This window comes from Colossoma macropomum, unplaced genomic scaffold (genome assembly GCF_904425465.1).
Source record: "Colossoma macropomum unplaced genomic scaffold, Colossoma_macropomum, whole genome shotgun sequence".
In the NCBI taxonomy this organism is placed as follows: Eukaryota; Metazoa; Chordata; class Actinopteri; order Characiformes; family Serrasalmidae; genus Colossoma; species Colossoma macropomum.
The window spans coordinates 34,447,182-34,460,244 of record NW_023494802.1 but is presented as its reverse complement, the minus strand read 5'-3'; the positions used below and the strand labels follow the sequence as shown (position 1 = coordinate 34,460,244).

Genomic DNA, 13,063 nt, shown 5'->3' with positions numbered 1-13,063 from the left:
CATGTAAAACAATCTGGCTGGTTAAATCTTTTTGTTGGCCATGGAAGCTTTTGTGGTCAGTTATGTGGGCTGTGAGTCAATTAGGAACTCCTGGCCTAGGAAATGTAATACACAAATATAAAAAACAAATAATAAGTAATAATAATTAAAACCTCATTTTTTCTGCATAAATAAAGTATTACTATGATATAAGAGCAGTGTTAGCATTAAAAGTAGAACAGGTTCAGCTTGGGTGTCCTTTATAAAAAACTAGGAGTCATGGTTGGTCAGTATCAGTAGTCATCATATCTGAATATACACAGAGCATTGTATTTATACAGTAGATGTAGTTTTCTTGTTTTCGTTTGCAGAAGATAACTGCTCTTTCTTGCTGCTGGATCAGTCGTGACTTTCCGGCTGGATCTCACATGGACCCCTACTTCTTGCATAGTGCACTGCACTGGTCATAAAACTAGAGGTTCTGCACCCAAATAGTGATGATAGCATGGAGAGTTGTATAGCTTATGCCTTAATACAAATGTCTTTATTTTTGTATATATATAATGCACTATTTAGGTGTAGGAGCCGTTATTTCATGACTCTCATAGTGCACTATGTAGGGAGTAGGGAGCTATTCTAGATTTAGCCCCTGTTTGTTTTTTCTTGTGAACTAAATTTGGTATGTTATTGTTTTTCTAGAGCTTGTGTCTGCAGAAAGTGCCACAAAAAATGATTTATCTGTTCACTTTGTACCATTTTATGATGTTCTTGGTACATGGTACATAGGCGCCCATTCAGTTTCTTTAAGTGGAGATCCCAAATAACACACAGTAGACTCTCATTTATAAGGTAATATAGCTTATATGTGTTTTTCGTCCATATTAATTCTTTTATTTTATTTTTTTGTTTATTTTTTTGCACCTCCTTTGCAAGGACCTGCAACCACTGGCACACACACTGATACAAGAGAATGAGTGTGAATTGGGAGTCATCACACAGCTTTTGTGCACTTTCATTTCCTCTATGCATTTGGGTTTGAGAAAATACTGTATATCAGACTTTGGAAGGAAAATCCTGAAATGCTGCATTACAACAGAATTAGAAACGTTTGAAATCAAGCATTGTCATAGTACATTCCAATTCTGACTCAACATAAATAGCAACCATCATAAAATGAAATAATAATGATTTTAACCTGTACAGCAGTACGAGATAACTGGAGGGTATGTTTAAATGAGTGTGCTTCTTTTCATAAATGTGCCATTAAAGCTTGGTATTCACTGTTTTTTCTTTTTCTTTTATGAGTGTCTCGATAATGAAAAAAATGCTGACAATATAAAAATACATGGCATTGTAGTTCATTAAATAAACCTGCAATTTATATATAAAATATAATATTGAAGTATATAAAAATATGCCTAACAACTTCTCAGAAAGAGTAACAGCCATCAGCTCTCAAGAACATGTCACCCCATGTTATCTATCTACCACAAAAAACAAACAAAAAAAATGCATTTATGTACAAACAATCCACTATGTATTAGCGGTTAGCGTGTCACTTTGACACAAAAGAAAGGACTGAATGCTTTCCCAAATCATGTGCACATAGGATAGTGTGTCGATGTCTTGGTTACATGGCAACAGTTCAGAAGTACGTGAGTCTTCGAGGAAACAGAGTAATACTCCAGAATAAATTAGACGGAAAGGTATATTTCGCTTTCATACGTAATAGTTTAAGTCAGTGTATCTTTGGAGAGAGGGAGAGGGGATGGTGGGAGGGAAGGGGGTTAGTTAAATGCAAAATGGCAGCCCCACCTGATTTAACAGTATTACAGCCTACTTGGAAAGACACAAGACACAGGCAGTGATGGCTATGGCAAAGAAAGGGACTCTACTGTTTGGGGGCCAGGGACTTAGCTCTTAGGGACATAGCGGCCTACCACAGCTTAAACGTTGGCTCTGTGCTTACGCTGTCCATGCCTGATCCACAAGATTGCGGCAACTTTATGGCAGTGGGCATGGACCTTCGTTTTGGATTGGTCAGGATTGGTTGGACGTGGGTGTTTGTTTCCCATATGGTGTGACTTTCTCTCTATTGTCTCCAGGCCAGGCAGTGTTCAGCGCAAGCTAAAATTGTCATCCCCTCTCCCTGCGTCCCTCCTCTCCCTCTTCTTCCTCCTGGCTCAGAGCTGTGGGGCCGCTTGCTGCCCGTCACTCTCCATCACAAGGTAGGGCGCCGTCCTCGCCCGCGCGGGACGGAATGGTGACCCCAAGCTCGTCCACGCACCAGCAGTGGCCGCGCTGTGTGCCCTTGGAGGAGCGACACTGCAGTACACAGGAGAGACAAGGTCAACAGAACTCTACAGCAGAGTACCATGCTATCTATGAAAATGGACATAGTTCAGCCTGCTATTACTGTTTTTAGCTATGGCTATGTAGCTATGTACTTTTGTCCATTTTAACACATAACAGAATGTCATACAGTGTCAGAAACCACATAAGCAAGTCTATCTGAGATTACTAAACAGCTCAACACAGTTTGAGGAAAGTGTGAGATGATTTTTATGCTGGAGTTTTCTCAGTGCTAATTTGTGGGGTACATGCTTCCATTACTTGTTAGCTACATTAGCATTAGAATCAAAGCTAAAGAAGCAAATTTCAGACACCAAACGTGTCTTGGTTGTTTGACCTCATTAGGCTTAAGGGGACAAACTTTTGTTGGTTTTTAACCGAAAATAATAATAAATTACATTTTTTTCTGCAAATGTTAGTGCATAATTGCTCAAATGTAAACCTACAATTCAATTATATATCTTACATTGCTATTTACATCTGTTTGGGCCATGTATCCTGGGGGATCCATACAAAACATGTAACTTTTTAAAATACTCTTTATATACCTTTATCTTAATAATATCTTAATAACAGGGCGGCACGGTGGCGCAGTGGGTAGCGCTGTCGCCTCACAGCAAGAATGGTACAATTCCCGGCCGGGCGACTGGGGTCATTTCTGTGTGGAGTTTGCATGTTCTCCCCGTGTCTGCGTGGGTTTCCTCCGGGTACTCCGGTTTCCTCCCACAGTCCAAAGACACGCAGTCAGGCCGATTGGACATGCTAAATTGCCCCTAGGTGTGTGTGTGTGTGTGTGTGTGTGAATGTGTATGTCTGTCTGTCTGCCCTGCGATGGACTGGCGACCTGTCCAGGGTGTATCCTGCCTTCCGCCCAATGACAGCTGGGATAGACTCCAGCACCCCACCGCGACCCAGAAGGATAAGCGGTTTAGATGATGTATGTATGTATGTATGTATGTACCTTAATAACATAATATTCTTGAAAACGTATGTTGTTATCATATGATCTGAGCACTCGACCCTTCGTGTTTTCTTTATGTTTCTCTCTGAAATTTAAGCCCACCCACTCACTGCTCCTCTCCACAGCCTGACAACGGTTTGTATCTCCCGGACCGCAAATGCTATATGAGGTCAGTCCAGCGCGGCACGAGCTACCGCGCTGCAGCCGCGCGCACGATTACGCTCTCATTTTTCAAATTCAAAACTCAACGGAAACCCGAGTCAACGGTTAGTGCAACAAGTAAGCTAAACAGTTACCTTCTAAAGGTTTTCCTCACAATTAATATTAATACACATTAATAAGTTTATAATTATGTGTCACACGTCTGATAAATTAACTTGAACTTATAATCAACTTTAGCTATGGTAATTTGTCGTGACCTGACGACAGTAACGTCAGGTCCCGACAAACGTGAGTTTAGCAAGCAAGGCTAGCTAAGGTTAGCTTAGCAAAGTTCCATATTGAGGTAGGTTTAAACGTACAGTAACGTTAAGTTGTATTTTTATTCATTTGTATGAAACACAGTGGTGTAAAAAACGTGTGAATCTCAAGGCATTCGAGTAGTAAGTTAATGTTCACTCAGTAACAGCTAACCTATGTAGCTAACTAGCTAACGCTAGCTAACCTAAGTGCTAAGATGTGTCCAGTGTTGTAAAGCAGTAATACAGCTGCGGTCAGCATAGCTGTTTAAAAAAAGAAGATGAAGAAATTTAATTGTGATTTAATGGTGTAGTACTGTTACAAGACTGTAACTGAGAACCTATTTTTCAATAATACTGTAATGTTTCATACTTGTTTAATTTGTCCTTGTTTGCAGTGCTTTTCTACTGAAACCCCTAAGGGGCCGTGGTTAAAAAAAAAAGTTAAAGACATTGCGTTCCCTCGCAAATGTTTTGCATTCCCTCGCAAAAAAATGCGTTCCCTCGCAATTGTTTTGCATTCCCTCACAAAATATATGCATTCCCTATAATATAATAATTCTCCATAATATAATATCAAGACAGTAAGCAAACGTGGCACCAGAGGTGCCCAACGACACTGCCTACATTAGAGCTTTGTTTTTTAGCATGGCTAACGTTAAAAGCTGTTTTCGCAGTCTGTGCTGAGTTTATTCATCAATTGTTCTCTGCAGTCTCTGTAAATGTAGCTTTTACTGTACGAGGACACTCGATCTCAGTTTCAGTTTGCGCTCACTAACAGCATAATCATGTTTGATTTTGAGAAGCGACACTATGTCTTTATATTTCAATCCAAGATCAACGTAAAACTCAATGAGCCGCTTCATGTCTGAGCTTAAGCAAAGCACAGCTTTTGCAAGCGAATGCAAACTGTTGCATCGTAATGCAAAACATTTGCGAGGGAACGTAAAATATTAGTGAGGGAATGCATTTTATTTGCAAGGGAACGCAAAACATTTGCGAGGGAATGCAATGTCATTAACTTTTTTTTTTAAAACATGGCCATGGTACTTTTCACCACCAAGTGAAGCCCATGCTAAACAAAGTTTTCTTATTTGCTTATTAAGCGCCTCCCACCATTCCTAGGGAATGTCCTAGGGAACACGGAGTAAAATATTAAAAATGTGTATATTACTAAACTTGAGTCTTACATTAAACATCCAGCAAAGTTTGAATAAAAGACATAAAATTTAGCTAAATATGATGAAACACGGCTTAACAACTGCTGATCAGACCGGTCTGAGAACAGTGTGGGTGTGGCTGATTAGAAGCTTGATTGACAGCTCTCTGTCCCACAGTCCTAGCCTGCTCCGCCATTCATACAGAAATAAAATGATTATCCAGCTTTCATCTGACGGTAACTGGACGAAAAATGTCATAGACGGATGAAGAAACAATCGAACGGACGAAGCAACGTGCAAATAAACGAATGGATGAAAGAACAATGTTCGTGTATTTATATAAACATATCAACGGGCGACAGGCAGCTATAGACAGATGGTTTTGGTTACGTTGGATTAGCTGTAGCCTGCTAAGTTTTTCTGACTCTCAGTGTTTTTATGTGGGCGGGGCAAGAGAGGTCATCCTTGTGATTGGTAAGGGATGGCATTATGGAAGCATTACTCAATATTAGGATCGCGCAGTGTACATCAAGAGGAAAGAAATATGGTGAAATATATTGGTTATTTATTGGAATGTTATTCAAAGGGTATTCTTAGTACATGATTACTATTGAAGAAACATCTTAAGAACCTTGTGATGTTGGTTCTTGGACAAACTGCTTAGGGACTGATGAAGGAGAGGTTCTACAACAAACCATTAAGAAGAACCTTTTTCAAAAGTTATTTGTGAAACCAAAAATAGTTTTTTTATGGTACCCACCAAACTGACTCTTTAAACCAGTGGTCACTAACCCTCCTCCTGGAGATCTGTTTTCTCGCAGAGTTTAGTTCTGACCTGGGTATAATGCTGCCCCACCTCTTATCAAACACTTCTGCATCTGATTCAGCCAATCACAGTCTTCTAAAGAAGTAAATTCATTGGAGGTGTGGCAAATTATGGCTGGAACTGCACTTCGCTGGAAGGTTGATCTCCAGGACCATGATTGGTAACACTGCTTTAAACCATCTATTGAAAGGTTTTTTAAGAAATTAAAAGTGGTTATTCTGTGGCATTGCTCCAAAGAACCTTTTTTTCTCTCCAAAGAACCATTTTGTTCCACGTGGCACCTTTATATTTTGAGTACCTTCAAACTTATGTTTAACTTAAATGCAGTCTTCTACTTATCCCAAATGCATTCGATCAGCCAAGACATGTTTGGTGTCTTATGGTTGCCTTTTTGGTTTTGCATGGAGCTGTGAGGGTAGTGTAGCAAACAAGTAATGGAAGTTTCTAGTTACCAGGTTAGCATTGTGTAAACTGCCAAACCCTTTCTGAGTTGTAGAAGTTTGGAAAGGGTACTCTAGAACCGGGATTTGATAATCACTTGTATAAGGATCCATATACTGAGTTGTGGCTCTTGTATGTCTGTCTACCTGCTTTTTTCTGTAGAAGCCACGAGTGTCACAGTTGGGGATGTAGATATCACGGTCAGACTGGAAAACGGTGAGCTCGAGACCCCGCAGCACAGCATTGAGCAGCTTCCGGCACGGAGCCTGGGGAGGAAATGAAAGCACAGAGGGAGAGATGGTAAATATGAAGCAAAGAGACAACCTCTTGCATACCTCTCTGATCAAGAATGTGATAAGCATCATTGGTGATTGTTCATTGCACATCAGGGATCCCATAACACTGTTCTTGATTCTATGTACCAGGGTTTTTTTTCTTTTTAATGAAAAAAACAGCTGTTTCCACTTTGCTGATAACAGTCGAAAAGGTATGAGATCGACCATGAGACACTTTGGGCAACAATCTGTGATGATTCACGGAAAATGAGGGGCTTTCAGTCATCAGCAGACCACTTAAGTGTTAAATCCTGCTTACTCAGCACCACTATTATAACAGATATATGATAATAGGGGACGTTTTAGTAGATGAGTTTCATGGGCATATTGTGATTGCCCATGTGAGTAGGATCAGTCATGGGGGAAAGAGTAGAAAATAAACATTAAGGAATTGATCTGCTGTTGAAATGGACTATTAGATGAAAAGACTAACCTTATCAATTTCACCGCTGTGTGAAGGATGCGGACCTGGGAATACAACAAGATGACACAGGCATATAAATGCATTTCAAGAATTCATTACATGTAATTGTGTGTCATAGAATATTTTACCCCTTATATTACACTGAATGCATATTCCTGAGAATGTCAGAATGAACCCATTCTCAGTTTTCTGCTTAACCGCAGTAGCTTGTGATGAACAGTAGATGGAGATGCCTGCTATATGAATCAGCACCATCAAAATGTGCACGCAATCCTCTGTTTCTGTGTGTCTCTTGGTTCATTTCTGTGTCACAATAAGACACTCAAGCACTTATAAGTTTCTCACTTAGGCACTTACGACACATATACACCAAGAACGGACGTATAGACACACATGAACAATGACAGCAAGTGATCTGTTAACCATCAGCACAATTGCACCACCCAAGAGCCTCAAGTCACAGAAATGCTTTCATACCGCAAAGGAATTTATTGCCATTGCTTGCAAACCAGCAGCTATTCCTGGTGTTTTTATGCTCCTGCCCTTCCTCCACTAACATTTCTGTCATCCTACCAGCGTGCTGTACGAGGCGAGCGCTTGCCAATGCGTCCCTGGAACCTGAAACACATGCTGCTGCTATTTGCCGGAGCGCTTAAAGCGGATTATGCCTGTCATTCTCATGCTGCATGCTGCCCGGCAGAATGATAGAGCAGAGGATGAGGCTGCGCTGTGCGAGCGAAGCCGTGGAGAAATACGGCCAGTACCCGTGTGGTCAAGGCAGGGCGAGGCTAGAAACCCTGGACCCTCTGAGAAAAGCACAGAAAGTAACCAAGGGTGTGAATCTCTGAGCTCCAAACGATTTGTTTAGATAACAGTTCTTTAGGAAACAATTTGATGCATCATGGAATCTCATGTTTCACCTCATTTTTATTTATGTCAGTGTGATTCAGAGCTATTTTTTAAAATACACTGAACACACAAACGTGACTGGAGTAAAAACAATATATGAAGATTTTTGGGGGGGGGTTATGTTACAAAATAGCAACTTTGAGTATCATACAAACTGATTCTAATCAATTCTAACATTTCAAAATCTGGCCATCATGATGCATCAGTACATTTTCATACCCCTGAAAGTAACACATAGTAATATTAGTTAAAAATGGCATCTATAAATCTCTGGCATGTTTCAGGGCCCCTTTCTAGCTCTTGGGGCCCCTGAAATATTCAATGCTTATTTATGAAGGGGCAAAAAGATGTCCTAAAGTCTTTACCTGCGGGGTGCGGTCTCTCCGTGGGACTCATCTTGTTGTACTTGGCGCAGACGCCCCTGCCCTGCAGCAGAGCCTGGAGTGGGCTGTGCTCCCTCGGAGGAGGCATGCAGCGCAGGCCCTTGGCACAGCTTAGGGTGTACACCCCACACGGCTCCCCCAAAGCCAGGACAGCTGTGTTGGATACCCCCACATGGTCCCGTGAGGCCCGGCCCGAACCCAGTGAGTCTTTGCAGGATGGACAGAGCTTGTGGGGGCCCAAACGGCTGGCCGTGGTCCAGGATCCACAGTGAGCCACCAACAACAGCACGATAGCGGTCAAGTTGGAGAGGAAAGGCATCTTCTTGCGCTCCGGTCTCAGGAGGTTCTCCATGCTCCCTTGTATGCTTGTACGGACGTGGCTGATGCTATTTCTGGACGTTCGTGTTCCTCTTTCTTCCCCCCCTGTTCTCTGTTTTCTTTACACGTTCCTCTGTTTCAGCTTGGTGCTCAGCCCCGTTCGGTCGCGCGGCAGCCAGAGGGATACGATCCGAGAGTGAGGGAGGCTTTTAAAGATCAGAAAGGCGGTGATAGAGAGTGAGAGAGGGAGAGAGAGCACAGTTATGACACCTTCAGGGGCTGGGAGTGAGAGAGAGAGAGAGAGAGAGAGAGAGCAAGGGAAAAAGGGAGGGAGAGAGAGAGAGAAAGAGGGGGTAGAGAAAGAGAGATTATTTTTCCTTTCAGAAATGATCAAGCTCCAGCTCCAGCTTTTCTTCACCTAGTACTGCATCTGGAAACAGTCCTTTACCCTGAAATACTTTGTCCACTTATGTCAAGCAATGTATACTTTGTTTTCTTCACATATGAACATGTCAGACCATTCTGGCAACGTTTGCCATGGTAACACAATGAGGGCGAGGGATTGTGTTTCTGTCATGACTCCATACTGACCGCAGTCTTATGAGACTCTTTAAGAGTTGCACCACTAACCTTAAGGACACCAAAATGGTTGTCTGCTACAGTCCATGTGCAGTAGAAGAGCATAAGTGCAAGTATTTATTTCTATGTGTACAGTGGCTGAAAGGATGGGGAAGGCATGGCAGGCAGCCGATCAGACTTTTGTCACCTCAAAGTTTATGCTGGAGAAGGAAGGCATCATCTGGATAATTGTGGCAGTGTTTTCCATGGAATGAGCACAAGACGATCCATTCCAGCAGCTAATAATGCAATCTGTCTATTCACTGAACCATTTCAATCTGTTCTCTGGGGGAGATTTTGTGACGTCCATGTGTGTTTCCTTTAACCTGAATACCTCTAGGCCCAGACCTTGGATGAGATGTGCTGTGCTGTCTTCTACTGCAATTAGCAAAAATAGCATAGAAATGGTGCCATATTGTGGATGGCGCTACTTACATCATACAAACAGTAGACTGCTGCTTTGTAATGAACACGTCCAGATTTAGAAACAGGTGGTTCTATTTGAAAGCATGTTTTTCTGTCTTCGAGAAGCCAAACTTAGGCCACAAACTGGGGTCTTTTGAAATCTGTGGTGTTTATGACGGTGATGCTTTCAGTTCATGAGCAGCTGGGAGGGTCTTGTAAGGACAAACTTTGTTTATTTGATTTTGTCACGAAGGAGTTGGAATTTTGCGATATCAAAGATAAGCTGGTATGAGTAGAGGCAAACAGGATTTAGATGTTTATCTAACTATATTGACATGTGTGGTCCTCGCACCACTCTCAAGCAAAGATACGTTTAGCCCTGCCCTATCCACAGAGATGTCTGAACAAAATCTAAGCAGAACTGTTGCTTTCAGTTGAGCAGTTGTGAGAATCCTGATACAAAACTTCCTTGAACTCTGGGAAACCCCACCAGGCTGGGGTTGTCTATCTCTCTCTTTTTCTCTCTGTTCGAATGTCAGCTGGCTGGCGTTCTTATTAAAGATGATTAATCTTGGCAAAGGGAGCAAAAATCACCTGCTGTCTTGCATTCCCATCTAAGGCCTAGAACAGCACAGCACAGCACAGCCCAGCCTCATGCTCAGTTTGCACATGTTTTGTCAGGAGAATGTTCCAAGAGGCACACCAGGCCAATGGGGGTTAATGGGGGTTCTCTTTTCCAAACTTGCCCCACAGGACTACAGGTTTTCCTCCCCACCTCTGTCTGGGGGCAAGTGAGATAACTCAAATCTTTCTCTCCAGGTTCTTGTGTTCTTTTTTGCTTAAGAAAACATCTATCTATACATAAATACTGCACAGGCTGCCACTTTCATTTAGGAGCCTTCACACATTAGTACACAGATTGGTCCTACAGGTGCCTTCTTGCCTACTAGGCTTTAAATTCTTGTCATCTATGCTTATGGATTTTTCCATTGTTCCAGAGGTTTGTGAATCAGTTCTCAACTGTACTGTTGTGGCAGGGTTTGCACCAGACCCTTTCAGCTGCCTGGAAACACATCACTACCGAGAATGGAAACTGGAAGATAATGGTCTGACTAATGGTTCAACTGGAAAATAATGGCTTTTTAAGGTTAACGCAGATCCCATGTCTTTTCATTAAATGGTTTCAGCAGTCGTTTTTGGACAAGTGTGCCTCATAGAATCAGAAATATAGATATTTTAAAGTAATAAATCAGACAGTCTTAATGTTATGAGTTTATCATGCATGTTATATCCAAATGAGTATGAGAATGGAAACTGGAAGGTAATGCCTCAACTAAATTAATAGCTCTTTAATGGGATCATTGTGAGCAAAAAAAGGCTATGAAAAGTGTGTTTGTTGATCAGCTTGAATTTACACTGACAAAATTAGATGGCTCAAACCCCTCAGTGAGGTAAAATATTCAACAAAATAACAAGTATGTATTTATATTTACAGTGACAATGAATGGCACTCCTAGAAATTCTTGTGAACAAAATCAAACTGACATATATTCCCACTTGTATCTTAATGTTTTGAATTGTTAAGTTGTAAACAAAGCAATTCAGAGTAGTTTCATGTGAAATGCACTGTTTCAGAGAAATAGTCAGAATTGTTCACAGTGGTTTTGATAGAAACCAGACACAAACCTCACATTAAGCTATTATATGAAACGGTTATAAATAATGTTTGCTACTGCCTGATACGGTTTATGAAAGCTTTGAGAAGCTTTTGGTCTAAAATGTATTTTTCAAAATACATTTGTGGCAAAGAAGTACATGCAGATTGATGTGAGGTAAAATAGAACACAAATTAAGCTTTTTTCCCCTGATTTTCCAACATTACATAAAACTTAGAAGGCGTTTGTAGGTTGGTCATTTTGGATTGTAAATAAAATGGCTAGATTTGCATTGTAGACATTGTGATGCCTGGTTCCTATAACCACCACTGTAAAGGAATTAGAATCAGTAAGTGTTTCTACAATTACCCATTTCACATCGAAACACCGAATGAGTTCGTTTACATTTCAACGTTTAATTATGCAGGAATTTCGAAAAATCTGCGTAATTCCAACTAATCATCTGTGAGTTTATATTCTTTACCAAATGTATCAGTGATTCAGGAGAGCACTATGTGAGCAGTGAACATGGTCAATCCCGCCTCGGAGATTCTCGCTAATTCTCCAATTGGTTAATATCACATCAGCAGCGCCACGCTTTTGCCTCCATTGGCGCGTCTTATCCACCGGCCTCTGATGTAAACAGGAAAAGTCCTACACAGTTTAGCCAAGTTTTTCAGCTACATAGCTAGCTGATGGAGTCCCTAGCTAGAAGTAAACACAAGTGACCTTAAATAATCTAATTTCTTTTCTACTGATGTAAGGTAAGGAGTTAAACGAAATGATTATACTTCGGTAAAAACTGATTGATAGGTTAGTGGTCCGGCTGATCGAATATCTTACCTTTTACTGACGTGGTTAGTTATGCTAATGCGTTAGCCGAACGAGAAATGAAGTTACAATGCCTTTATTTGGAGCCGTTAGCACTTAGCTAGCTAACTAGTTTGACGAGGTTGAACACATTCGAAAGCGAAAGTTAGCTAGCTGGTTGCCTAAAATGCCCTCATTGTGTTTGACTAGTTTACTAATGTAGCCAGTACATCAGCGACACGCTAGCCAGCTAGCATGTTAGCCTGTAAACTTTAGGTAGAATAGGTCGACGCGTCGAAACTCGTTCCCAGCATGGCGTTTATAACTGTAGAGGCACAATGAAATATGCAAACAGTCAACTGTCCGTATCAGTGTGTTTTAAAATAGTTGGCTAAACCAGATATTTTCTCAATACTGTTTTTTACAAGTAACAGCTGAATCGTTACGTCGTTGTTACGTTACGTTGTCAGTCAGTTAGCTGCTGTCATCCCAGGCCAGCGACGGTCATTTAGTGTGACTCACCTTAGTGTGTCTAGTGTGACTCACTTTAGTGTGACATTTTTCTAAATATTACCTAACCATTGATAGGACGTCAGCTTCTTTGTTGCCAGTTTGGTTCCCTTGGCTTTAACATTACATCCGTAACACGCTTCAGTATTGTCACTGACTTTACTAGTTTTGTTTTAGTGAACATAGATGTGTAAAACTGCGCTCATACTTCTTATTGTTCAAATGTGTTTTAGTCAAGTGTGTGAAAAAGTTTGCCAAAGTCTGCCCTCAAAGAATTGTACTTCACTGCATTTTGTGTTATCTAGCATGTCTGTTTGTACATTTGCTTATTGAGCATATGTTATCAAGGGACTGGAAGTTCATCACTTGACATTCATTCAGACGGAAACTTGGAGAGGGACTTTCTGTCACGTCAATTGTCATATCAGTGTAAATATTCTATGAATCAAAACGGGGCAATCAAAGCAAGGCTATTGTAGCCTCTTTCATGCAGTAATTAGATTAGAAAATAGGTTGCAG

General features: G+C 41.1%; 2 protein-coding genes across 3 annotated transcripts in view; one reads left to right on the top strand and one right to left on the bottom strand.

Annotated features, from left to right (window-relative positions):
* Nucleotides 1-1,434: 1,434 nt before the first annotated feature.
* Nucleotides 1,435-12,083, bottom strand: igfbp6b (insulin-like growth factor binding protein 6b). Of its 2 annotated transcripts, XM_036592074.1 has the most exons (5): nt 12,068-12,083; nt 8,211-8,825; nt 6,946-6,980; nt 6,324-6,443; nt 1,435-2,304 (listed from the first exon to the last, which is right to left on the bottom strand). In XM_036592074.1, the coding sequence occupies exons 2-5, from the start codon at nt 8,578-8,580 to the stop codon at nt 2,191-2,193; spliced, it is 639 nt and encodes a 212-aa protein (XP_036447967.1). In that variant the 5' UTR covers nt 8,581-8,825; nt 12,068-12,083; the 3' UTR covers nt 1,435-2,190. The 2 variants fall into 2 exon arrangements, with proteins under 2 accessions (XP_036447967.1, XP_036447966.1); XM_036592073.1 differs by lacking the exon at nt 12,068-12,083 and having other exon boundaries at nt 8,211-8,856.
* spryd3 (SPRY domain containing 3) overlaps nt 11,848-13,063 on the top strand; it is a 48,408-nt gene continuing 47,192 nt past the window's right edge. Inside the window, exon 1 of the mRNA XM_036592071.1 lies at nt 11,848-11,988. The gene's annotated coding sequence lies outside the window, so the exon portion shown is untranslated. The remainder of the gene's footprint in view (nt 11,989-13,063) is intronic.

What these genes read in the sequence shown, in the direction of transcription:
- igfbp6b (XM_036592074.1), bottom strand. Translation starts at nt 8,580, where the DNA reads ATGGAGAACCTCCTGAGACCGGAGCGCAAGAAGATGCCTTTCCTCTCC. An exon ending in GGAGAGACCGCACCCCGCAG is followed by an intron (nt 6,981 to 8,210) that starts GTAAAGACTTTA and finishes TTGTATTCCCAG; the next exon opens with GTCCGCATCCTTCACACAGC. An exon ending in GCTTCTACAGAAAAAAGCAG is followed by an intron (nt 2,305 to 6,323) that starts GTAGACAGACAT and finishes TGTGTACTGCAG; the next exon opens with TGTCGCTCCTCCAAGGGCAC.